The sequence below is a fragment of the Heptranchias perlo genome, chromosome 4 (assembly GCF_035084215.1).
Source record: "Heptranchias perlo isolate sHepPer1 chromosome 4, sHepPer1.hap1, whole genome shotgun sequence".
Classification (NCBI taxonomy): domain Eukaryota; kingdom Metazoa; phylum Chordata; class Chondrichthyes; order Hexanchiformes; family Hexanchidae; genus Heptranchias; species Heptranchias perlo.
In genome coordinates this window covers 53,964,779-53,991,836 of record NC_090328.1, presented here as the reverse complement: position 1 = coordinate 53,991,836, position 27,058 = coordinate 53,964,779, and the positions used below count along the sequence as shown (strand labels likewise).

Sequence of the window (27,058 nt, the reverse complement as noted above, 5' to 3'; positions counted from 1 at the left end):
TACCTTTCCCTGAAAAGATCCAATGGTCTCGGCTTCAACTACTTCCTGTGGCAAAACATTCATGCTTTACCAATTCTGTGCATAATCTAATCCCCCATTGATGTGCAGTGCTTAATCCTCATAACCTATTATTTAATACCTAGCTGTTTCACCTGTCTGGGTGAAAAGTCATTTGGTGTTGCATGGCTACTTTTTCTATGGGAGTCAGTATGTTGGGGCAAACTCCATAATGGAAGCTGCAAGTGGTGCTTTATTCAGAGATAATTGCTTTAAGTATGGGCCTAAAATTCCAGGAGTCCGCAAACCACTATCATTTAAATACTTGGGGTCCATTGACAACTTTCCGCCTACATTAAGCCAATTCTTAATCCACTATAGCAGATTGCCTTGAATGCTACAAGATTCCGTCTTGCAGATCAGCCTCTTGAGGTGAAATATCAACCAGAACTTGCTCTAATCAACAAGTCCCCAGCATTCTGAAATTTCATCTTGCTCAGCAGTTGTACATGTCAATCTTAATTGATGCTGAATTACACCAACTCACATATCCAGAGGTGTAGCATTTGGCAAGGTCTCCCTAGCTGCTGGAAACCATTTTGAAAGTATAAGCAGGAATGACCTCTGCCAGTTTATCATAGTAGGTACAGCACAGACGGAGGCCATTCGGCCCATCGTGCCCGACGCGATACTGGGAGAGAAGGATGTAGAATAAGTCAGGGACTTGTTATACTGGATCCCCACTCATTTTTGCTCTGGTGTATTTTCCAGCGTTGCTTCCACCAGATGTGCCTTCCCAAAAATTAGGTGACGATAGAATCGTCACGTTTTCCTTCGTTATTGGACGCATTCAACAGGCTTCCAACAAGATAAGGGAAAGAACAGTTCAATGGCCAGAGCATAAATCTTTTTTAGAGTGGGATGTACCAGCAGTGTCCCTTATCAGTGCCATTTCCTTTTTAAGTGATGGCAGCAGCATAGTGATAGTTAGGGAGACTGTTTGGCATTGGAATTTTTTTTAAAATTCCTTCTTCAATTTGGGTGTTACTGGTAAGGCCGGCATTTATTGACTATCCATAGTTGCCACAACTGAGTGTTAACTGCCCTTTGAAGTGACTTAACAAGCCAGTCAGCCACATTTGTGTGGGACAGGAGTCACATATAGGCAAGACCGGGTAAATACGGCTTGGCTTCCATCCCTAAAGGACATTAATGAACCCATTGGGTTTTTACGCCAATCCAACAGCTTCATGGTTTTTTTTTAACTGATACCAGCGTTTTATTTCCAAATTTTTAAAACTGAGTTCAAATTCTCCATTGCCATGGTGGAATTTGAATGCTCGTCTCTGGACTATTAATCCAGGCCTCTGAGTTACTAATTAGCATAAACACTACATTACCGTACCTTCTGGCAGTAACAACTTCATTTTTTTTCCCCCCCAATGCACAGGCAGCGGTACCTCCAGGAGTCCACTGAAAATATTTAATAAACTGACCGAGAAATTTGCTGGATCAGGTGGACTGACAGAAATCCTATCTCATCACGCTTAGGTAGCATTGCCACTGGAGAGGAAAATCCTGTTCCATGACTGCACTGCAGTCGTTAACAATCTTGTGTCGCATTGCTGAAATAATATAGCACAACCAGTTATTAGTATCTGGTTTGGCTGGAAAAGAACAGCTTCTTTTGCTCATTACCCTCATAATTGTCAGTTCTTATTGATGCTGCTGGCTTTTCTACTTCATGACCTACCTTGGAAAGGGAAGATGCAGGGCATCAGTCTTCTAATGCCCAGTAGGTTTCTTTGGCAGGTATTACACCAAAATTTGGTAGCCTTATCCCTGCACGCCTAACCCTGAATAGGGCTGCCATATGCTACTTTCCTCTGCCCTTGAGTTAAGTGCTTGTACCACATTTATATTCACAGCATCAAAGATTGATGGTCTAGGTTGTCCTTCAAATAGTCCATACAACAAAAATACCCGAGAATAGTACGTGTAGGTTTTTTTGAAAAAGGTGTTCTTCCACTTTACTGTTCTTGAGTTTTCCTAGCTGATGGGATGGCACCTTGGTCCAAGGATTTCACCATTGCAGAATTCTCTGAAGCCATCTGCAATGAGACACATGAGAATAACCACGGTGACATTTCATATTTTTCTATCCTTCCTTTCCTAAGGGGAAATGGATGGACTCAGCATGGCTGAGATTGGGAATTCTGCATACGGAATGCATTTAGTGAAAACCTGCTTCAGATGCCAAAGGCAAACAGGGTTAACCTGTTTCAGCATTATTTTCACTCCCATTAGAAGGATAATCATTGTTGCCAAATTTAATCAAGGCATTATTTGACTGATTATAGCACCAAGGAGCCTTAGCAAAATTGAGGTCACTGGTGGGTGGGTGGGGGTGGCATGGGCAAAACCCTCCAATTGCTGGGTCATCCTAGTTACAAAGGAAGATGATTGTGCTTGGTGGAGGCCAGTCATCACAGCAGAAATTCCTCAGGGCAGAGTCCTTGGCCCAGCCATCCTCAGCTGCTAAATAGTGATAGACTTCAAGAGGACATAGACAGGCTGGTGGAATGGACAGACACATGGCAGATGAAATTTAATGCAAAGAAGTGAGAAGTGATACATTTTAGCAGGAGGAATGAGAGGCAATATAAACTAAATGGTACAATTCTAAAGGTGCAGCAACGGGGAGATCTAGAGGTATATGTGCGCAAATCTTTTGAAGGTGGCAGGACAGATTGAGAAAGCGGTTAAGAAAGCATACGGGATCCTGGGCTTTATAAATAGAGGCATAGAGTACAAATGCAAGGAAGTTATGTTGAACTTTTATAAAATACTGGTTTGGCCACAGCTGAAGTATCGTGTCCAATTCGGGGCACTGCACTTTAGGAAGCATGTGAAGGCCTTCAAGAGGGTGCAGAAAAGATTTACTAGAATGATTCCAGAGATGAGAGATTTCAGTTACATGGATAGACAGGAAAAGCTGGGGTTGCTCTCCTTGGAGCAGAGAAGGTCGAGAGGAGTTTTGATACAAGTGTTTAAATTCATGAAGGGTTTAGATAAAGTAAATAAAGAGAAACTGTTCCCAATGGTGCAAGGGTCGAGAACCAGAGGACACAGATTTAAGGTGATTGACAAAAGAACCAAAGGTGACATGAGAAACTTTTTTACGCAATGAGTAGTTATAGAATCATAGAAAATTTACAGCACAGGAGGAGGCCATTTGGCCCATCATGTCCGTGCCGGCTGAAAATGAGCTACCCAGCCTATTCCCACTTTCCAGCACTTGGTCTGTAGCCATGTAGCTAACGGCACTTCAGGTGCACATCCAGGTACTTTTTAAATCAGTTGAGGGTTTTTGCCTCTACCACCCTTTCAGGCAGTGAGTTCCAGACCCCCACCACCCTCTGGGTGAAAAAAAATTTCCTCAGCTCCCCTCTAATCCTTCCACCAATCACTTTAAATCTATGGCTGCTGGTTATTGACCTCTCTGCTAAGGGAAATAGATCCTTCCTATCCACTCTATCTAGGCCCCTCATAATTCTGTACATCTCAATTAAATCACCCCTCAGCTGCAAAGGAAAACAACCCCAACCCCAATCTTTCCTCATGGCTAAAATTCTCCAGTCCTGGCAACATCCTCGTAAATCTCCTCTGCACCCTCTCTAGTGCAATCACATCTTTCCTGTAATATGATCTGGAATGTGCTGCCAGAAAGGGAGGTGGAAGCAGATTCAATCATGGCTTTCAAAAAGGAATTGGATAAATACTTGAAGGAAACATTTGCAGGGCTACAGGGACAGAGCAGAGGAATGGGACTAACTGAATTGCTCTTACAAAGAGCCGGCATGGCTTAATGGGCTGAATGGCCTCCTTCTGTACTGTAACCATTCTATGATTAAAGACTTTCCCTTAATCATAAGTTTGGGAGCAGGACTCTTTGCTGACAATTCTGAAATGTTCATTCATAACTCCTCCAATAAAGTAGCAGCGCATTCCAGCCTACAGCAGGACTTGAATAATGTCCAGGCTTGGTTTGACAAGTGGCAAGTAACACTTGTGCCACAAGCGCCAAGCAATGACCATCTCCAACTAAAAATTGTATTTCACCCACTTACAAGCTTATTTTGGCAGTGCTTTCCCAGCCCCGTGCCATCTACCAACGAGGGAAAAAAGCAGCAATATCTTGGGAACACCGTCGCCTCCAACTTCTGCCCCAAATCACACACCGTCCTGACTTGGACATATATTGCTATTCCTTCATTGCTGGGTCACAATCCTGGAATTCCCCACCAATTATCAAAGTAGGCACACCATGATAAGGACTGCATCTGTATAAGGAGAAAGCAGTCCATCAGCTTTTCAGGGCAACTAGGGATAGGCAACAAAAATGTGGCTTTGCGAGCATCGTCCACCTACCAAGAACAAATAAATGGACAAAGTTCTTCTGTGATTATCCAGCAATTTTCATTTTCTCAGGATTATTCGATAGAATCATAGAAATTTACGGCACAGAAGGAGGCCATTCGGCCCATCGTGTATGTGCCGGCAAAAAAAGTTATCCAGCCCAATCCCACTTTCCAGCTCTTGGCCCGTAGCCTTATAGGTCACAGCACTTCAAGTGCACATCCAAGCACCTTTTAAATGCGATGAGGGTTTCTGCCTCTACCACCCTTCCAGACAGTGAATTCCAGACCCCTACCACCCTCTGGGTGAACAATTTTTCCCTCGGCTCCCCTCTAATCCTTCTACCAATTACTTTAAATCTATGCCCCTTGGTCACTGACCCCTCTGCTAAAAGAAATAGGTCCTTCCTTTCCACTGTATCTAGGCCCCTCATAATTTTATACACCCCAATTAAATCTCCCCTTAGCCTACTCTGTTCCAAAGAGAACAACCCCAGCCTATCCAATCTTTCCTCATAGCTAAAATTCTCCAGTCCTGGCAACATCCTCGTAAATCTCCTCTGCACCCCCTCTAGTGCAATTACATCCTTCCTGTAATGTGGTTACCAGACTGTATGCAGTACTCAAGCTGTAGCCTAACCTAGTGTTTATTCAGTTCGAGCATAACCTCCCTGCTCTTATAGTCTATGCCTCGGCTAATAAAGGCAAGTATCCTGTATGTCTCCTTAACCGCCTGATCTACCTGTCCTGCTACCTTCAGGGATCTGTGGACATGAACTCCAAGGTCCCTCTGTTCCTCTACAACTCTGTATCCTACCATTTATTGTGTATTCCCTTGCCATGTTTGCCTTCCCCAAATGCATTGCCTCACACTTCTCCAGATTGAATTCCATTTGCCACTTTCCTGTCCATCTGACTAGTCCATTGATATCTTCCTGCAGTCTACAGCTTTCTTCCTCACTAGCAACCACATGGCCAATTTTAGTATTATCTGCAAACTTGTTAATCATGCCCCCTACATTTAAGTCTAAATCATTGATGTGTATCACAAAAAGCAAGGGACCTAGTACTGAGCCCTACGGAACCCCACTGGAACCAGCCTTCCAGTCACAAAAACACCCGTCAACTGTCACCCTTTGCTTCCTGCCGCTGAGCCAATTTTGGATCCAACTTGCCACTTTCCCTTGGATCCCATGGGCTTTTACTTTTCTGACCAGTCTGCCATGTGGGACCTTGTCAAAAGCCTTACTAAAATCCATGTAGATTACATCAAACGTGCTACCCTCATTGACCCTCCTTTTTACCTCCTCAAAAAATTCAATCAAGTTAGTCAGACACAACCTTCCCTTAACAAATCTATGCTGACTGTCCTTGATTAACCTGTGCCTTTCTAAATGACGATTAATACTCTCCCTCAGAATTGTTTCCAATAATTTGCTGACCACCAAGGTTAGGGTGACTGGCCTGTAATTACTCGGTCTATCCCTTTCTCCCCTTTTAAACAACGGTACAACGTTGCAGTCCTCCAATCCTCCAGTGCCACACCTGTAGCCAGAGAAGATTGGAAAATGATGGTCAGAGCCTCTGCTATTTGCTTCCTTGCTTATCTTAACAGCCTGGGATACATTTCATCCGGGCCTAATGATTTATCTACTTTCAAAGATGCTAATCCTCTTAATATTTCCTCCCTCATTATGTTTATCCCATCCAATATTTCACATTCTTCCTCCTTAATTACAATGTCTGCATCGTCCCCCTCTTTTGTGAAGGCAGGTGCAAACTATTCATTAAGAACCATACCCACATCTTCTGCCTCCACACACAGGTTACTTTTTTGGTCTCTAATGGGCCCCCACTCTTTCCATAGTTATCCTCTTGCTCTTTGTGTATTTATAAAACATCTTTGGGTTTTCCTTGATTTTACTTGCCAATATTCTTTCATGGCCCTCTCTTTGCTTTCCTAATTTCATTTTTAATTTCACACCACACGTTCTATACTCTTCTACACTTTCTGCAGTATTGAGCTCTGTGACATAAGCTTCCCTTTTTTTGCCATATCCTACCCTGTATGCTCCTCGACATCCAGGGGTCTCTAGATTTGGAGTGCTACCCTTTTTCTTTGTGGGAACATATTTGCTCTGAACCCTCACTATCTCTTCCTTTGAATACCTCCCACTGTTGTGACACTTTTTTATTCGTTCATGGGATGTGGGCGTCGCTGGCAAGGCCAGCATTTATTGCCCATCCCTAATTGCTCTTGAGAAGGTGATGGTGAGCCGCCTTCTTGAACCACTGCAGTCTGTGCAGTGAAGGTTCTTCCACAGAGCTGTCAGGTAGGGAGTTCCAGGATTTTGACCCAGCGACTAGGAAGGAATGGCGATATATTTCCAAGTCGGGATGGTGTGTGACTTGGAGAAGAACGTGCAGGTGGTGTTGTTCCCATGTGCCTGTTGCCCTTGTCCTTCTAGATGGTAGAGGTCACGGGTAGAGGGGTGCTGTCGAAAAAGCCTTGGCGAGTTGCTGCAGTGCATCCTGTAGATGGTACACTCTGCAGCCACAGTGCGCCGGTGGTGAAGGGAGTGAATGTTTAGGGTGCTGGATGGGGTGCCAATCAAGCAGGCTGCTTGGTCCTGGATGTTGTCGAGCTTCTTGAGTGATGTTGGAGCTGTACTCAACCAGGCAAGTGGAGAGTATTCCATCACACTCCTGATTTGTGCCTTGTTGCTGGTGGAAAGGCTTTGGGGAGTCAGGAGGTGAGTCACTCACCGCAGAATACCGAGCCTCTGACCTGCTCTTGTAGCTACAGTATTTATGTGGTGGTCCAGTTAAGTTTCTGGTCAATGGTGACCCCCCAGGATGTTGATGGTGGAGGATTTGGCGATGGTAATGCCGTTGAATGTCAAGGGGAGGTGGTTAGACACTCTCTTGTTGGAGATGGTCATTACCTGGCACTTGTCTAGCACGAATGTTACTTGCTACTTATCAGTCCAAGCCTGGATGTTGTCCAGGTCTTGCTGCATGCGGACATGCTTCGTTATCTGAGGGGTTGCGAATGGAACTGAACACTGTGCAATCATCAGCGAACATCCCCATTTCTGACCTTATGATGGAGGGAAGGTCATTGATGAAGCAGCTGAAGATGGTTGGGCCCAGGACACTGCCCAAGTAGCTGTTTCCAGTCCACTTTTGCTAAATCACTTCTCAGCTTAGTAAAATTGGCCTTTCCCCAGTTGAAAACTTTTACTCCTGTTCTATCTTTGTCCTTTTCCATATCTACTCTAAATCTAATTGAATTATGATCACTTTCACCAAAGTGCTCTCCCACTGATACTACTTCCACCTGCCCAGCTTCATTCCCAAAAAATAAGTCCAGAACTGCCCCCTCTTTTTGGGCTTGCTTACGTACTGGCTAAAAAAGTTCTCCCGAATGCATTTTAAGAATTATGCGTCCTCTACCTTTTGCACTGATTCTATCCCAGTTAATAGTAGGGGAATTGAAATCCCGTTATTACTGCCCTATTGCTTTTGCACTTCTCAGAAATTTGCCGACATATTTGCTCTTCTATCTCCCCCTGACTGGGGGTCTATAGTACACTCCCAGTAGTGTGATTGCCCCTTTTTTGTTCAGCTCAACCCATATGGCCTCATTTGATGATCCTTCTAATATATGATCCCTCCTCACGACTGTAATTGTTTCTTTAACCAATATTGCCACCCCCTGCCTTTTTTATCCCCCTCTCTATCTCGTCTGGACACCCTGTAACTAGGAATGATGAACACTCATTCCTGCCTCTCTTTAAGCCATGTATCTTATGTCTTCAGGTGGAGTAGAGAAGGGGGATAAGGTATTTTTAGGCATTTATGTATCTTTTTTACTTTCTATTGCTTACCTGAGTCTATAATTGATATATTTTGGAGAGTGCTTAACTTGCTGTAATGTTGAAGTATTTCCAGTGCCATTTTTTTAATTAAATGTAATGTAACCGAAGAAGTTGACAAATTCTGAGTAAAATGTTTGACCAATAAGACGGGAGGAAGAAACTTCACTTTTTTATCCTAAGAACGAATAACTAACATTTAAGATTTCCCAACTAAACTCAATACCTGAAATTATATAATTGTAAACAATTTTACAACACCAAGTTATAGTCCAGCAATTTTATTTTAAATTCACAAGCTTTCGGAGGCTACCTCCTTCCTCAGGTGAACGATGTGGAAGGAGGTAGCCTCCGAAAGCTTGTGAATTTAAAATAAAATTGCTGGACTATAACTTGGTGTTGTAAAATTGTTTACAATTGTCAACCCCAGTCCATCACCGGCATCTCCACATCATGAAATTATATAAGCAGTGATGCATTTGGTAGTAGTCATGCTGTCAGTATGCAATATTGATACCTTCTGCCGAGTTGTGAGCATTGTAGCACAATTTAGTGGTAGGTACTGATCATTGATTAAACTAGATAAAAGTGCTAATCTATTCAAAAGTCCCTTCTACAGGACTTGAATTTTTTTTTAAATCTTCTGAATATACTTTAATGCACTTTTTGTATTAATTGTTCCTAAAATAGTCGTAGAAAAAATAGAATTGTAGAATTTTACAGCACAGAAGAAAGCCATTAAACTCAACAGGTCTCATAGAGTCATAGAGTTATACAGCACGGATAGAGGCCCTTCGGCCCATCGTGTCCGCGCCGGCCATCAGCCCTGTCTACTCTAATCCCATATTCCAGCATTTGGTCCGTAGCCTTGTATGCTATGGCATTTCAAGTGCTCATCCAAATGCTTCTTGAATGTTGTGAGGGTTCCTGCCTCCACAACCCTTTCAGACAGTGAGTTCCAGACTCCAACCACCCTCTGGGTGAAAAAGTTCTTTCTCAAATCCCCTCTAAACCTCCCGCCTTTTACCTTGAATCTATGTCCCCTTGTTATAGAACCCTCAACGAAGGGAAAAAGCTCCTTAGTATCCATCCTATCTGTGCCCCTCATAATTTTGTACACCTCAATCATGTCCCCCCTCAGCCTCCTCTGCTCCAAGGAAAACAAACCCAATCTTCCCAGTCTCTCTTCATAGCTGAAGCGCTCCAGCCCTGGTAACATCCTGGTGAATCTCCTCTGCACCCTCTCCAAAGCGATCACATCCTTCCTGTAGTGTGGCGACCAGAACTGCACACAGTACTCCAGCTGTGGCCTAACCAGTGTTTTATACAGCTCCATCATAACCACCTTGCTCTTATATTCTATGCCTCGGCTAATAAAGGCAAGTATCCCATATGCCTTCTTTACCACCTTATCTACCTGTTCCGCCGCCTTCAGGGATCTGTGAACTTGCACACCAAGATCCCTCTGACCCTCTGTCTTGCCTAGGGTCCTCCCATTCATTGTGTATTCCCTTGCCTTGTTAGTCCCTCCAAAGTGCATCACCTCGCACTTTTCCGGGTTAAATTCCATTTGCCACTGTTCCGCCCATCTGACCAACCCATCTATATCGTCCTGCAGACTGAGGCTATCCTCCTCGCTATTTACCACCCTACCAATCTTTGTATCATCAGCGAACTTACTGATCATACCTTTTACATTCATATCCAAGTCATTAATGTGGACCACAAACAGCAAGGGACCCAGCACCGATCCCTGTGGTACCCCACTGGCCACAGGCTTCCAGTCACAAAAACAACCTTCGACCATCACCCTCTGCCTTCTGCCACTAAGCCAGTTTTGTATCCAAAGTGCCAAGGCACCCTGGATTCCATGGGCTCGTACCTTCTTGACCAGTCTCCTGTGGGGGACTTTATCGAAGGCCTTACTGAAATCCATGTATACCACATCCACTGCGTTACCCTCATCCACACGCCTAGTCACCCCCTCAAAAAATTCAATCAAATTAGTCAGACATGATCTTCCCTTGACAAAGCCATGTTGACTATCCCTGATTAATCCTTGCTTCTCCAATTGGAGACTAATTTTGTCCTTCAGAATTTTTTCCAATAATTTTCCTACCACTGATGTTAGGCTCACTGGCCTGTAGTTCCCCGGTTTTTCCCTACTCCCCTTCTTGAATAATGGTATTACATTAGCGGTTCTCCAGTCCTCTGACACATCCCCTGTGGCCAGAGAGGTTCTGAATATATGTGTCAGAGCCCCCGCAATCTCCTCCTTTGCCTCACACAGTAGCCTGGGATACATTTCGTCCGGGCCTGGGGATTTATCCATTTTTAGGCCTGCTAAAACCGCCAATACCTCCTCCCGGTCTGTGCTGACTCTGAAAGAGCTAAGCACTTAGTCCCATTCCTTTGTCCTTTCCCCATACCCTTTTAAAATTTTCTTTTACAAATATGTATCCATTTCACTTTTAAAAGCTATTATGGATTCTGCTTTCACCACTGTTTTTGGTAGGGAATTACATGCCATAACAACCCTCTGTTAAAAATAAATAAAATCTCCTTATCTCTACCTTTTTGTGATGATCTTAAATAGTCAACTATAGGAATGAGAGTAGTGTGTAATATTTAAAAGATAGAAAGTGCCACAAGATTTTTATACTGATATTTCCATATGTGTCACTTCAATGTTTAGGCATTTGAAACCTTTTTTTTAAAGGTTTCTGCCAGTGCAGTTTAGGACAGGAGGCATTTCCTAGTTTTTGTATTCAAATTGATACCCTGGGCTTTTGTTTGCTACAACAGTTTAAATTGCTGTGGTTCCTAATGCATATATTTTCATTCCACATTCTGGGGCAATAATAGTCCCCTAAAATGAGCTGTGTGTATAAATGCAACTTGGCTCATAAGTTTTTAGGGAGAATATTTTATTTTTGTTCAACTTGCTTTTCACAATGATGTGTTAGAAGACCACTAAGATTTTATTTTCCTCTATATCCCCAAAGGCCCAGTGGGTTCAAGCTGTCTGGTGTAAAATTACCAAGTCATGGAGACACAGGGTCCCAGAATGAGTTCTCTCCCTGCTGAATTAACTTGCAGTGGTTTGGGCATTAAAACTGGCCTCAGTAACCCTCAGCTGGGGAGGGTAAAAATCAGCCTGAGTTCCAACACCTGATTTTTTTTTAGTGCACATGTGTGAATATTGGGTGAGAACAGAACGGAGCTTGTTGTAATGCCTTCCCTTGTCAATAACTTGCCAGAATCAAGTGCCTGGATTCACATGTGAAGGTGCCAGAAGGCTGCTGATGCTGTGGAACTGTACCTTAGCAAAAATTTGCACCTTCATGAGGAAAGGAAATATTGGCAAAAAAATTCTTGATATTGTCGCTCTTCGTGATTTTGATATGAAAGTTGTGTTACAATATTTTAAGTATTTGATGCAAAGTTTGGGTAACTTTTTCACTGTTACTTTTTTTGAAAGTTTTAAGTAGCCTGTTAAACCTAGTGGGCTCGATTTTTACCAGCGGGTTTCGTGTGCGTTTCCAGCGGGGGGGCCCCGAAAATCCAGGCACGTGACCGGATCGCGCCACGATCCCGCCCACTTCCGGGTTCCCCGATGACGTGCGGGGGTGCGTGCGCAGCCCCCGCTGGTGGGAATCCCGCAGGCAATTAAAGCCAGCGGGATACCACTTGAGTGTATTTATTTTGCTTGTTCAGGTCATTAACTGACCTGATTAAGGAACTGTGTGAGATTTTGGAGAAACATGGGACTGTTTCACACACTGGGGGAAACAGTCCTAGTTGAACTGGACGTGTTGCAGCCATCAGCCTGTGGCAGCTGCAAAGGTCCATTTGACAGGTGGGGGGAGGGGGGTGGTGGAGACCCTCACCCATTGCAGGAGGCCGCTCTGTCACTTGGGACAAAGTGTGGCCTCCACCACCCCACTCCTGACGGTCAAAGTCACCAACCTGCACACTCACCCCGGGGTCCGGAGACATGTGCCTACCATGCGGACCCCCTCAGATGTACATATTGCGGATGGGGGCCGCCGTAGCTGCAGTCATGACTTCCTCGGAGGGCGCACAACATCGCCAGCCTCGCCATCCACGCCGTCCACCTCTGACACGTGGAGCTCCACAACAGAGTGCTGTGACACATCCACCTGTACAGCAGGAGGGAGGGCTACCGCAGAGAGAGATGCGTCGCAGAGGGCACTACCCTCGCCACAGGGTCCACAGACCGAGGCGCAGCTCCTCGGACCTCTCTGAGCAGCAGTGCACACGGAGGCGCAGATTCACTCGACATGTAGTCGTGGACATCTGCAGCCTCTTTCATGCCGAGCTGCTCCTGGCTGGCCCCAGCACCATCTGCTTACCTGTCGCTGCCAAAGTCACCACTGCCCTCCACAACTTCTCCTCCGCATCCTTCCACGGTGCAGCCGGGTACACCCCCGATGTCTCTCAGTTGTCTGCGCGGAAGAGCCCTGCAAATACACCTGCACCTACTCTGCAGTAACACAATGGGTGGCATCAGTGGTGGGTCCTCATAGTGATACCCAGGAGCGGACATTATTGCACAAAACAGACAGGATTCGCGGAGACATGGCAGTGGTGGTGCCAATATAATGTGTGATGTGAGTTGTTCTGAAATTCAATATAGGTAACACCCATGACAAACCCTCAAACACCCTTGTGCATCCCCTTCATGCTCACGACACGTTTGCCTTACGCTGCCTACTGCACATATGTGATGCATGCCCTGTGGCTGCAGCACAGGTGGTGGCAGGTTGAGTGAGGCTGGCCGTGAGGGAGATGCACGAGAGGGTGCGTATGGGATAGAGCCATGAGATTATATGAGGATTGGGTTGCGTGTTAGTGGCGGGGTGAGTACTCGCGAGGTGAGTAGGTGCAGGTAAGATGAGGATGGGGTTTGAGTGGGTATGAGGGGTGATGTGACAGAGTGATGTTGGCGGTGCCGAAGGAGATGTGGGGTGGGGGCAGTGTTGTGGCAGACGGAGTGTAGGAGAAAGACTACGTGTTCTCACTGTGGCTGACCTACTGCGGTCATTGGAGCGCCTCCTGCACTGTATACAGGTGGGCGATATGTTGGTGGTGCAGGTGACCTCCTCTGCCACCTCGAGCCAGGCCTTCTTGGTGGCAGAGGCAGGCCGCTTCCTCCCGTCTGCCGGGTGGAAGAGCTCTGTCCTCCCCCTCCTCCTCACCCCATCTGATTGATACCTGGGGTGAGGCATCATTAAACTGGGAGCAGCCTTCCCCCTGGGCTGCTCCATGCTGTAATGTGTTCTATTGGTTGCAGCATCTGTCAGTGGAAGACTGCAGCTTTAACTGGAGAGCCTCCAGCTGACAGATCACAGCCCGCCCGAAGCGCAGACCAGTAGCGCGGAGCCCGGAGAAGCAGGTAAGTGGATCCAATTAGTGTGTTGCCTGCTACGATCGCGCGAGCAACCCACTAATTTCACCGAGCGTGTTGACCACGCTCCCGAAACCCAACCCGCCGGAAACCCGCAGGCCTGGTAAAATCGGGCCCAGTGTAACTTTACCAAAAGAAGAAAATCCAGGTTTTGGATCATTGAAGAGAGATTGGGGAAGCTAGATGCATTTTCCTTGAAAAATAAGAGTGAATAAATTAAGTTTATAAAATAATGAAAGGGTTTCATTATAAACTAGGGTAGAAGAGCCAAAGGACATAATTAGAGTGCAAAAGCCCCAAGCTAGTCTTAGAATAAGGAATAACTTCAAACCTTAAATTTTCTAAACTGCTTCCTCATGAAAAATGCTGACTTTGAAAAATGAAATTAGTTCAGTTCCTGATTCAGTAAAATGTAGGTTGATATGATATGGGGGAGGAAGAAAATTTAAAACAAACACCAGAAGAAAGCCAGACCATCTTAGCCATCACAACCATCAGGATGTATTGACCCAGATGCATTTTCTATGGTGTCTCATATGAGCAGTGTCTTAGGAGGCTGTGCTTCAGTGATGAAACTTTGAAGATCATTTTGTTTTTGCTGCAGCCAGATTTATTACCAAGGGCCACAGCATGAACAACTCTGGCTGTGGCAGACAATGTGACCACAGCTCTCAACTCTACGTAATGGGCTAGTTCCAGGGAGCCACAGGGGACTTTTGCCAACTTAGCCAATTCACTATACTGTGTAAGGCAGGTCAGCAATGCCCTCTTTGCCAGGGCAGCACAACAGTGGTTTCAGACATGACTTGAGAGGGGCTAAATTTTGACAATCACAGATTCCTTAGGGTCGTTGGGTCTAATGGTTGCACCAATGTGGCTTTGCAGGCCTCAATTGTTAACCAATATTTATATCCAGTACAAAGGCTTCCAGTCCTTAACCGTGGAGATCATTTGCGACGATGGTCACAGTTTCCTGCACTTAAATTCTCGATATGCTGGGAGCTGACATGCTTTTATACTTCAGTCCAGCTTCCCAGCTCTATTGCAATAGTAGGGGCAAGGTATAGATTGCCTGCTGGTTGGTGTGGGTTACCCATGACTCCCAGGGCTCATTACACCAGTTTGTAGGATGACCAGTGTTGCAGAGGAACCACACAGTAAGAACAGGATGGCAATTAAGCAAGCCGGAATGCTTACAAGGTTCTGGGGGTACCCTACAATATGTGCAGGGCACCATCTCACGAACTGTGGTAGCATATTGTGTACTTTATAATGTTGTGCTAGAGAATGCCAGAGAGGCTGATGATAACACTGCTGATGCACGAAGGAGGTGCAGTGGTTAGCATTGAGACAGCTGAGAGCCAAACTCAGTCAAGACATCTTCGCAGGCAATATTTTTTGGAAGTTTCAGTCCATCAAAGAGCAACCTCCTATCACCAGCCTCTCTGTGGTCTAATTAAAATCCTTGCTTCTCTCAACTAGCCATCACATTATAACCATTTTCCTACAAGATAATGAGACACCAACCAATCCTTGCATTACTAATTCCAGTGATTTATTATCACTATCTGCTAATATGTTACTTGCTTTCTTCACTGAATACCCCTTGCGATGGTAACCTCTTTTCTGCCCTAATTTAAGACTTTGTTTACGTGCTGTCTGAGACAAAGGTGGCTGCAGCAAACCATTATGAGCCTCGGGATGGAAGTGGCCCTGCTCTCGGGGCTTCCGAGTGTTGCGATAGAATGAGACAGACTGACTCTTTGTTATGGGCTTCTTGGCAGCCTGATCCTGCAAAGGTGAAGACTTCTTCAGGGAGTTGATGAAGTACTCCACTATGCTGCTGCTGTGAGGGGAAAACAGCTTCATCACATACGCTAACTACTGTACTGGTACTAGGAACAGGATTCTGGTTACCAATGATCATTAAATCCCTGATTGAGATTCAACCAAATATCCTGCAATCTCTCCAAAGTGCTGCCCCTATGTAATTTTCAGTCCAGTTAACGTGGGCCTCTCCATGTGGTCCGCGAAGACGGGATCTCTCATGAATGGGTAATAGTTTGTAGATATTCTTGCAACTCCTACTTTCAGCACGATACAACACAATGATGTGAAGCCCTATCAAACGCTGGTGCACAGCAAGCCAGTAGGCTCCACCACTATCCCAGCCATCTGTCACACTTCGGAAAGACTGTGCATAACCTGTAGACGGACTGACCTCTCAAGCTTTTGCTTAGTTGCAGAGGTTCCACTTCTAAACTCACATCTGTTAGAGGATAATAATTCCATTACCCTTTTTAATAATACTCAAAGCTGGAGACAGTAATATGTCTGACAAGTAACTTCATCTATTATTGTTTCAAAACATTAATCTTAAGACTATATGAAGTAGCACATGCAGTCCTACGTCCAGAAACTTGTGTGGAAAGAACTTCCAGGGAATTGTGAGCAATTGCTTATCCAAAGCTGTTCACAGTAGCTAAAGTTCCAACTGAATGGTGCTTCGTATCTTTTTTTTTTATTCGTTCACGGGATGTGGGCGTCGCTGGCAAGGCCGGCATTTATTGCCCATCCCTAATTGCCCTCGAGAAGGTGGTGGTGAGCCGCCTTCTTGAACCGCTGCAGTCCGTGTGGTGACGGTTCTCCCACAGTGCTGTTAGGAAGGGAGTTCCAGGATTTTGACCCAGCGACAATGAAGGAACGGCGATATATTTCCACGTCGGGATGGTGTGTGACTTGGAGGGGAACGTGCAGGTGGTGTTGTTCCCATGCGCCTGCTGCCCTTGTCCTTCTAGGTGGTAGTGGTCGCGGGTTTGGGAGGTGCTGTCGAAGAAGCCTTGGCGAGTTGCTGCAGTGCATCCTGTGGATGGTGCACACTGCAGCCACAGTGCGCCGGTGGTGAAGGGAGTGAATGTTTAGGGTGGTGGATGGGGTGCCAATCAAGCAGGCTGCTTTATCTTGGATGGTGTCGAGCTTCTTGAGTGTTGTTGGAGCTGCACTCATCCAGGCAAATGGAGAGTATTTCATCACGCTCCTGACTTGTGCCTTGTAGATGGTGGAAAGGCTTTGGGGAGTCAGGAAGTGAGTCACTCGCCGCAGAATACCCAGCCTCTGACCTGCTCTCGTAGCCACGGTATTTATATGGCTGGTCCAGTTAAGTTTCTGGTCAATGGTGATCCCCAGGATGTTGATGGTAGGGGATTCGGCGATGGTAATGCCGTTGAATGTCAAGGGGAGGTGGTTAGACTCTCTTGTTGGAGATGGTCATTGCCTGGCACTTATCTGGCGCGAATGTTACTTGCCACTTATGAGCCCAAGCCTGGATGTTGTCCAGGTCTTGCTGCATGCAGGCTCGGACTGCTTCATTATCTGAGGGGTTGCGAATGGAACTGAACACTGTGCAGTCATCAGCGAACATCCCCATTTCTGACCTTATGATGGAGGGAAGGTCATTGATGAAGCAGCTGAAGATGGTTGGGCCTAGGACACTGCCCTGAGGAACTCCTGCAGCAATGCCCTGGGGCTGAGATGCTTGGCCTCCAACAACCACTACCATCTTCCTTTGTGCTTGGTATGACTCCAGCCACTGGAGAGTTTTCCCCCTGATTCCCATTGACTTCAATTTTACTAGGGCTCCTTGGTGCCACACTCGGTCAAATGCTGCCTTGATGTCAAGGGCAGTCACTCTCACCTCACCTCTGGAATTCAGTTCTTTTGTCCATGTTTGGACCAAGGCTGTAATGAGGTCTGGAGCCGAGTGGTCCTGGCGGAACCCAAACTGAGCATCGGTGAGCAGGTTATTGGTGAGTAAGTGCCGCTTGATAGCACTGTCGACGACACCTTCCATCACTTTGCTGATGATTGAGAGTAGACTGATGGGGCGGTAATTGGCCGGATTGGATTTGTCCTGCTTTTTGTGGACAGGACATACCTGGGCAATTTTCCACATTGTCGGGTGGATGCCAGTGTTGTAGCTGTACTGGAACAGCTTGGCTAGAGGCGCAGCTAGTTCTGGAGCACAAGTCTTCAGCACTACAGCTGGGATGTTGTCGGGGCCCATAGCCTTTGCTGTATCCAGTGCACTCAGCCGTTTCTTGATATCACGTGGAGTGAATCGAATTGGCCGAAGACTGGCTTCCGTGATGGTGGGGATATCGAGAGGAGGCTGAGATGGATTATCCACTCGGCACTTCTGGCTGAAGATGGTTGCAAACGCTTCAGCCTTGTCTTTTGCACTCACGTGCTGGACTCCGCCATCATTGAGAATGGGGATGTTTGCAGAGCCTCCTCCTCCCGTTAGTTGTTTAATTGTCCACCACCATTCACGACTGGATGTGACAGGACTGCAGAACTTTGATCTGATCCGTTGGTTGTGGAATCGCTTAGCTCTGTCTATAGCATGTTGCTTCCGCTGTTTAGCATGCATGTAGTCCTGAGTTGTAGCTTCACCAGGTTGGCACCTCATTTTTCGGTACGCCTGGTGCTGCTCCTGGCATGCTCTTCTACACTCCTCATTGAACCAGGGTTGATCCCCTGGCTTGTTGGTAATGGTAGAGAGGAATATGCCGCGCCATGAGGTTACAGATTGTGCTGGAATACAATTGTGCTGCTGCTGATGGCCCACAGCGCCTCATGGATGCCCAGTTTTGAGCTGCTAGATCTGTTCTGAATCTATCCCATTTAGCACGGTGGTAGTGCCACACAACACGTTGGATGGTGTCCTCAGTGCGAAGACGGGATTTCATCTCCACGAGGACTGTGCGGTGGTCACTCCTACCAATACTGTCATGGACAGATGCATTTGCGACAGGTAGATTGGTGAGGACGAGGTCAAGTAAGTTTTTCCCTCGTGTTGGTTCGCTCACCACCTGCCGCAGGCCCAGTCTAGCAGCTATGTCCTATATTCTGTTTTAAAAATAAGCTTTCATCGTCCAATTCTTGCTGAGTTAAACCCTGTTGGGTGTTTAACGACCCTTGGGTCAATAGGGGTCCTCATGTATCCTGGTCAGTATCCTGTTACATTGTTACCTCAGCAACCTTTGCTTCCCATGTGTGCGGTTTCCAAACTATAGCTTTTGTCTTGGTGTGTCCTTGTGATCAAAAAATAAGATTTGCCAGCTTACAGGTCAAACCAATTTTGATTTACTCATGTGGCTTAACCATCGTTTCTACATAACTTGTTCTGTCTCCATTCTGTATTAAAATAATGTAAAAGCATATCTATATCCTTGCAATACTGCTGCCTTCCTTGTACTCTGTATCTCCTCATGTCAATTCCTCATCTACACTATCTGTAAACCACCCCAAGTGACTGTCTCTAAGCTGCTGAGTGCAAAGGTGGGTGAGTGGGTGCCAGAGGTAATGAGGACTGCAGTTTTTTTTTATTTGTTCATGGGATGTGGGCGGCGCTGGCAAGGCCACCATTTATTGCCCATCCCTAATTGCCCTCGAGAAGGTGGTGGTGAGCCGCCACCTTGAACCGCTGCAGTCTATGTGGTGAAGGTTCTCCCACAGTGCTGTTAGGTAGGGAGTTCCAGGATTTTGACCCAGCGACTATGAAGGAACGGCGATATATTTCCAAGTCGGGACGGTCTGTAACTTGGAGGGGAACGTGCAGGTGGTCTTGTTCCCATGTGCCTGCTGTCCTTGTCCTTCTAGGTGGTAGAGGTCATGGGTTTGGGAGGTGCTGTCGAAGAAGCCTTGGCGAGGTGCCACAGTGCATCCTGTGGATGGTACACAATGCAGCCACAGTGCACCGGTGGTGAAGGGAGTGAATGTTTAGGGTGGTTGATGGGGTGCCAATCAAGCGGGATGCTTTGTCCTGGATGGTTTCGAGCTTCTTGAGTGTTGTTGGAGCTGTACTCATCCAGGCAAGTGGAGAGTATTCCATCACACTCCTGACTTGTGCCTTGTAGATAGTGGAAAGGCTTTGTGGAGTCAGGAGGTGAGTCACTCGCCGCAGAATATCCAGCCTCTGACCTGCTCTTGTAGCCACAGTATTTATATGGCTGGTCCAGTTAAGTTTCTGGTCAGTGGTGACCCCCAGGATGTTGATGGTGGGGGATTCGGTGATGGTAACGCCGTTGAACGTCAAGGGGAGGTGGTTAGACACTCTCTTGTTGGAGATGGTCATTGCCTGGCACTTGTCTGACGCGAATGTTACTTGCCACTTATCAGCCCAAGCCTGGATGTTGTCAAGGTCTTGCTGCATGTGGGCACGGACTGCTTCATTATCTGAGGGGTTGCGAATGGAACTGAACACCGTGCAATCATCAGCGAACATCCCCTTTTCTGACCTTATGATGGAGGGAAGGTCATTGATGAAGCAGCTGAAGATGGTTGGGCCTAGGACACTGCTTGGTCATCTTGGTCGTCATTATCCCTCCTTTCTGTTTCTTAGCTTACACCCTTTGGGGGAAAAAACAGTGAAGAAACAGGAATTGGCAGAGGCTCTGACTGTCATTTTCCAATCCCCTCTGGCTACGGGCGTGGTACCGGAGGACTGCTAACGTTATACTGTTGTTTAAAAAGGGGAAAAGGGATAGATCGAGTAATTACAGGCCAGTCACCCTAACCTTGGTGGTCGGCAAATTATTGGAAACAATTCTGAGGGACAGTAATAATCATCATTTAGAAAGGCACGGATTAATCAATGACAGTCAGCATGGATTTGTTAAGGGAAGGTCGTGTCTGACTAACATGATTGAATTCTTTGAGGAGGTAACGAGAAGGCACGATGAGGGTAGCGCGTTTGATGTAGTCTACATGGATTTTAGCAAGGCTTTTGACCAGGTCCCACATGGCAGACTGGTCAGAAAAGTAAAAGCCCATGGGATCCAAAATTGGCTGAGTGGCAGGAAGCAAAGGGTAATGGTCGATGAGTGCTTTTGTGACTGGAAGACTGTTTCCAGTGGGGCTCAGTACTAGGTCCAATGCTTTTTGTGGTAATCCAGAAGGCAAACGGAATATTGGCCTTCATTTCTAGGGCGATGGAGTATAAAAGCAGGGAAGTCATGCTACAACTTTACAGGGTGCTGATGGGACCACACCTTGAGTACTGCATACAGTTCTGGTGCCCTTATTTAAAGAAGGACATACTTGCATTGGAGGCAGTTCAGAGAAGGTTCACTAGGTTAATTCCGGGTATGGAAGGGTTGTCTTATGAGGAAAGATTGAACAGAATGGTCTATACTCATTGGAGTTTAGAAGAATGAGAGGAGATCTTATTGAAACATGCAAGATTCTGAGGGGACTCGATAGGGTAGATGCTGAGAGGATGTTACCCCTCAAGGGGGAATTAAAACTAGGGGGCATAGTCTCAGAATAAGGGGTTGCCCGTTTAAGGCGGAAATGAGAAGGAATTTCTTCTCCCAGAGGGTCGTGAATCTTTGGAATTTTTACCCCAAAAAGCTGTGGAGGCTGAGTCATTGAATACATTCAAGGCTGAGTTAGACAAATTTTTGATCAGCAAGGGAGTCAAAGGATATGGGGAACGGGCGGGAAAGTGGAGTTGAAGTAAAAATCAGATCAGCCATGATCGCATTGAATGGCGGACCAAGCTCGAGGGGCAGAACGACCAACTCCTGCGTGAAAGCGTGGTAGAGGCAGAAACCCTCATCACATTTAAAAAGTACTTGGATGTGCACTTGAAGTGCCGTAACCTATTCGGCTACGGACCAAGAGCTGGAAAGTGTGATTAGGCTGGATAGCTCTTTTTCGGACGGCGCAGACATGATGGGCCGAATGGCCGCCTTCTGTGCCATAAATTTCTATGATCCTATGAGTTCTATTTTTTTTTATTCGTTCATGGGATGTGGGCGTCGCAGGCGAGGCCGGCATTTATTGCCCATCCCTAATCACCCTAGAGAAGGTGGTAACTTGGGTCTTCAGGTGCAGTATTCTATCTTAAGTAGCTATCTTGTGTATCTCCTATAAAGAATCTGTTAACTGGTGGAGAGATTGAAGTATATATAGAAAAATTATATAGGATAAGATGTATGTCCTCAGAAATCCACTGAAGATGCATTGTGGTTGATTTTTTCTTTTCGCGACTGATTTCATCGGGCGGGATGCAGCCAGTGCAAGCCTGTCACCCGCCTGATGGAATTGGGACAAGGCCTGACCAACTTTCACAGTTGGAACCTCATTTCCAAACTTTTGGCGAGCTGCTTGCATATTTCGAGCAGCTTGCTCATCGGAGAGGGACGAAAGTCTAGCAGCTCCAGTGCAGAGCTCAGCCATTGCAGGTAAGGCATCAAGGGAGTCGATTTTTATGGGGCCAGGAAGTGCATTAATGCTTTTGCCTTCATCTCTTGTGGCTGCAAGTGCATTGCAGCTACATCCGTTGAATGTGTTGTGCAGAGTTCCTCTTGGCTGACCTCTAGCTCTTTTGCCTCGTTGCTTCCAATTCGATGTCTGCTTAGGGATTCTTGTCAGGAATTCTCAGACCAATATAGGGCCATCTGCTCTCCTGGACTGTTACAGTCTGTGGTGGCATCTTTTCTGTCTTCGGCATCTACACTGCTTTTGGATGGCTTTGTTGGATTGTGACATTTTTGATCCAAATAGGAGCACAGCCAGCACATTGCTCTTAAGAGTTCTCAACTTTGTTTCTTCTCCAATCACATTTGATTTCCAGATTGATTGAAGCATTTGAAAAGTTCCACCAGCTTTTCCGATGAGAGTTTAAACATCTGCATGCAGTCTCCATCATCTCGCACCACACTGTCTAAGTATGTGAATGAATGCAGTTTGCAGTTGTTCACCTTCCAGGTGTATTTTTTCATCAGAGTCAACATTAACCAGATCTTTACCCATAACATCATTGAGCAAATGTAAGGAATCTTACAACACCAGGTTATAGTCCAACAAATTTATTTTAAAATCACAAGCTTTCGGAGATTATCACCTGAGGAAGGGGATAATCTCCGAAAGCTTGTGATTTTAAAATAAATTTGTTGGACTATAACCTGGTGTTGTAAGATTCCTTACATTTGTCCACCCCAGTCCATCACCGGCATCTCCACATCATCATTGAGCAAAGCAAAGAATAGCTGTTACCAGTGGTGCTGAATTTCATTGACTTCCTGAAGGTATTTGATAGTATTGTCTGGAGGTGGTTTGTTAAGGATTTCATGGAAATGCTCTGCACACACCTCCTCGAAATCTTCCGGTTTGGTGACCAAGAAACCATGCTTGTTTTTGATGGGACCTTCGCTGGAGTGTTTAAAGTCTCTTGCAAGTTTTTGTAATCCAATAGTGTCCTCATATCTCCCCTTACTGCAACTATTTCTGGTTCTTGAGCTTATTTGACTTCATGTGCTGAGTATTTAACTGCCTTGTCCTTTTCTTTGAATTCTTGTTACTTCCACTTTTTATATCTGGATCAGATGCATTGAGTAGATTGAACTCAGCCTTTTTCCATTCAGTAATTGTATGCCAAGTTCTAAGATACTCTTCGTTTTTGCTTTTGATATAGTCCAGTACCAACTCATCACTCTCTATGCAGATAAGTACATGAGGGAGAAAGGAACAGAAGGATCTGTTGATAGGGTGAGATGAAGTAAGGTGGGAGGAGGCTCATGTGGACCATAAGTACTGGCTTAGTCCTGTTGGGCCAAATGGCCTGTTCCTGTGCTGTAAAATTCCATGTGTGATGTAGGCTTTCTTAATGATAGTTCAAGCATCCTCCACATTGCCAAACATGCTTTCCATCTCTGCCTATCAAACCTGCTTGGTAGCTGCAGTTTAAATTCCGCATTGGAAATAGCGGCTTTCATTTAACAATGTTGATTCTCTGTACTGCCTTTTTTCATTAGCTTCTTTAGTTAGATTTCTATAGTAGCAATGTAGAATTGCTGATCACTAGACAATGTTAGGGTTTTTTTGTGGTGCTGACATTGGCAAAGAGGATATCATGGTGTGGAGCTCAAGTCATTATGTCCTGCAGTGTGTTGTAAAAGCTTTCTAACTTCATCACTGTGTTTTTGTGGGTGCATATCACTACATGATGATGGTCATCTTGAGTGAGCGCATCTGGAACCTTGCACGTAGAAGTCTGCTGTTGGTGCCAAATCCAGAAGGGCATGTTGAGCTGCTTTACCAAAGATGAGTGCAACACCTTCCTTGCCACCTTCCGGCATTCCTGTGCAGTGTGGTTTTCTTTTCCTTTGCAATCTTCATGAAGTCAGCTCCTGGCTGCCCATTGGCACATGAAAATTTAATCGGAGTCCTGTTGATGTCATGACCCTGATTTGCATGGACTAATGAAGCCACCCATTTTAAGGACACTACCAAAATGGCAAGAATTGGGTGGTAAGATTTGTGTGCCCATTTTCGTTACGGTACTGCCCTTTTGCTACCTGAAAATAGAAAATGAAAATTGGCGCCATCGATTCCCACTTCTCTATCCCCAGCTGCTAGACCAGAGTTGATTCCAATGTCGGCCAGTGCTGCTGCTTCATGCTGACTTTATGTATCGATATCTGCCCTTCCCCACCCAGTGACCTGTCATTTACTGGCATTATGTGCTGTACTCTCCTACAGGATTTTTTATGGGGTCAACATCCTTGAATATTAGCAGGTAGAAGTCCTGCCGCACGACACTATGCATTGGGAATCCAAGAATTTCGGGCTTTGATATTGCATCAACTATATGGAGTATTTTGAAGCAGCTCTAGAGATTTACATCTCACTTTTTTTGGCCACATTGGAAGATCCTCAGGACTATGGTGTGAATTGGCATATAATGTGGCTAATGTTACTGAGCCTCTGAGAAGAGATAGAATTGGATGTGATCTATTTTTTGCTCCTCACTTTTCTTCTCTCCACACTTCTTCCCTTCTCCAGTCCAAAAAAGCTGAAGGATGGTGTATGGAGGACATTAGCTTCTTCAAAACAGAAACCAGCTAAAATGGTTAATGCTGAATATTCTGTTTATCAGGAACAAGTTGTAACTCTAATGTTGAATGTGATCATAGCAAGTCATGTTATGTCAAAAGATAGAAAAATATTATTCATCCAGTTTTAAATTCTGAATGTTGTGCATGAATAATTTTTACTGATGCTCAACAGTACTTTGCTGTTTGAAACCACAGTTAAATTAAGCAATTAGTTTATTTTTGGTGTCTGCCCCACTCATACATTTTAATTGACTCATAAATATTTGAGTGAAAATTAATAAAAATCCTTTGTGCTTGAGGATATTTTTCCTGCTTTAGAAATTTAATAACTTATCAACCTTTTTTTGATTTAACAGCTCGATGCACAAAGGCCCGCAAAGTTAACAAATTTAATGATTTGAAAAACTCGTTTGATAGACGCCTTCATGTTGCCTATTTAATTTTTTTTTCAGATTGTTAGATGAACTTGGTGAAGGACTTGCAGCTCAAGCTATTTCATCTGTTGATCCACAACTTCTTACCTTTATGGCTCTAGAAGAGCGATTGGCTCAAGCAATGGAGGTGGTAACCTTTAATACACTCTAAGATTAAACCCAGAAATTTGTAATTGACTGTGAATTTTAAATATTATAACTGATGTACATTTTATATTGATTCATATCCTTGGTGACCTAGTAATATAGCCTTTTGAATGTCCTCACTTTTAAACCCGATAGTCAAGTTACAGGTTTGTTAGAGATTGAGGATCATTTTTATCCATTCTAGCTTTGGTTGTTAAATTAATAACTTTGTGATCAACACATCATTTAACCAGAAGGAAAAATGGATGTTGTTTGTACCCCTACAATTCTGAGCACTGGATTCAAATTCAGTTTTACCCCTTAACATACAGTGTGAAATTTATAATAGAATGAAATTGCATTTATAAAGCATCTTTCACATCCTCATGATAAACCCAAAGCCCTTCACAGTCAATGAATTACTTTATCTGAAGTGTAATCACTGCTGTTATGTAGGTAAGCACAATAGCCAATTTTATGCACAGCAAGGTCTTATAAACAGCAAATGAGATGAGTGACCAGTTAATGTTTTTGATGGTGCTTTGGCCAACATTTTTCTCTCAATCAATACCGAGAACCCTCACTTATTGTGCTGTAGAATCTTTTACATTCACATGAACATAGAATCGTAGAAAATAGGGGCAGGAGTAGGCCATTCGGCCCTTCGAGCCTGCTTCGCCATTCAATATGATCATGTCTGATCCTCTTTCTCAGTACCATATTCCCGCTCTCTCCCCATACCCCTTGATGCCTTTTGTGTCCAGAAATCTATCTAGTTCTTTCTTAAATATATTCAGTGACATGGCCTCCACAGCCTTCTGTGGTAGAGAATTCCACATGTTCACCACCCTCTGAGTGAAGAAATTTCTCCTCCTCTCAGTCCAAATATCCTACCCCATATCCTGAGACTGTAACCCCTCGCTCTGGACCCCCCCAGCCAGGGGAAACATCCTCCCTGCATTCAGTCTGTCTAGCCCTGTCAGAATTTTATATGTTTCAATGAGATCCCCTCTCATTCATCTAAACTCGAGTGAATATAGGCCGAGTCGACCCAATCTCTCCTCATACGACAGTCCTGCCATCCCAGGAATCAGTCTGGTGAACCTTCGCTGCACTCCCTCTATGGCAAGTATATTCTTTCTTAGGTAAGGAGACCAAAACTGCACACAATACTTCAGGTGTGGTCTCACCAAGGCCCTGTATAACTGCAGTAAGACATCCTTGCTCCTGTACTCAAATCCTTTTGCAACGAAGGCCAACATACCATTTGCCTTCCTAACTTCTTGCTGCACCTGCATGTTTGCTTTCAGTGACTGGTGTACAAGGACACCCAGGTCCCTTTGTACATCAACATTTCCCAATCTATCACCATTTAAATAATACTCTGCCTTTCTGTTTTTCCTTCCGCTGTGGATAACTTCACATCTATCCACATTATACTGCATCTGCCATGCTTTTGCCCACTCATTCAACTTGTCTAAATCGCCTTGAAGCCTCTTAGCAAGCTCCTCACAACTCACGACCCCACCTAGTTTTGTGTCGTCAGCAAACTTGGAAATATTACATTTGGTTCCCTCATCCAAATCATTGATATACATTGTGAATAGCTGGGGCCCAAGCACTGCTCCCTGCAGTACCCCACTAGTCACTGCCTGCCACCCCGAAAAAGACCCATTTATTCCTACTCTCTGTTTCCTGTCTGTTAGCCCATTTTCAATCCATGTCAGTATATTACCCCCAATCCCATGTGCTTTAATTTTGCACACTAACCTCTTATGTGGGACTTTATCAAAGGCCTTCTGAAAATCCAAATAAACCACATCCACTGCTTCTCCCTTATCTATTCTACTAGTTACATCCTCAAAAAACT

General features: G+C 45.1%; 1 protein-coding gene across 6 annotated transcripts in view; it reads left to right on the top strand.

The window, feature by feature from the left end:
- The window catches only part of pja2 (praja ring finger ubiquitin ligase 2), a 104,754-nt gene that overhangs the window by 59,826 nt on the left and 17,870 nt on the right, over nucleotides 1–27,058 (top strand). For all 6 annotated transcript variants that reach the window (XM_067982938.1, XM_067982936.1, XM_067982935.1 and 3 more), the window contains one exon: nucleotides 25,081–25,189. In XM_067982938.1, the coding sequence (XP_067839039.1) occupies nucleotides 25,081–25,189 (109 nt within the window). The remainder of the gene's footprint in view (nucleotides 1–25,080; nucleotides 25,190–27,058) is intronic.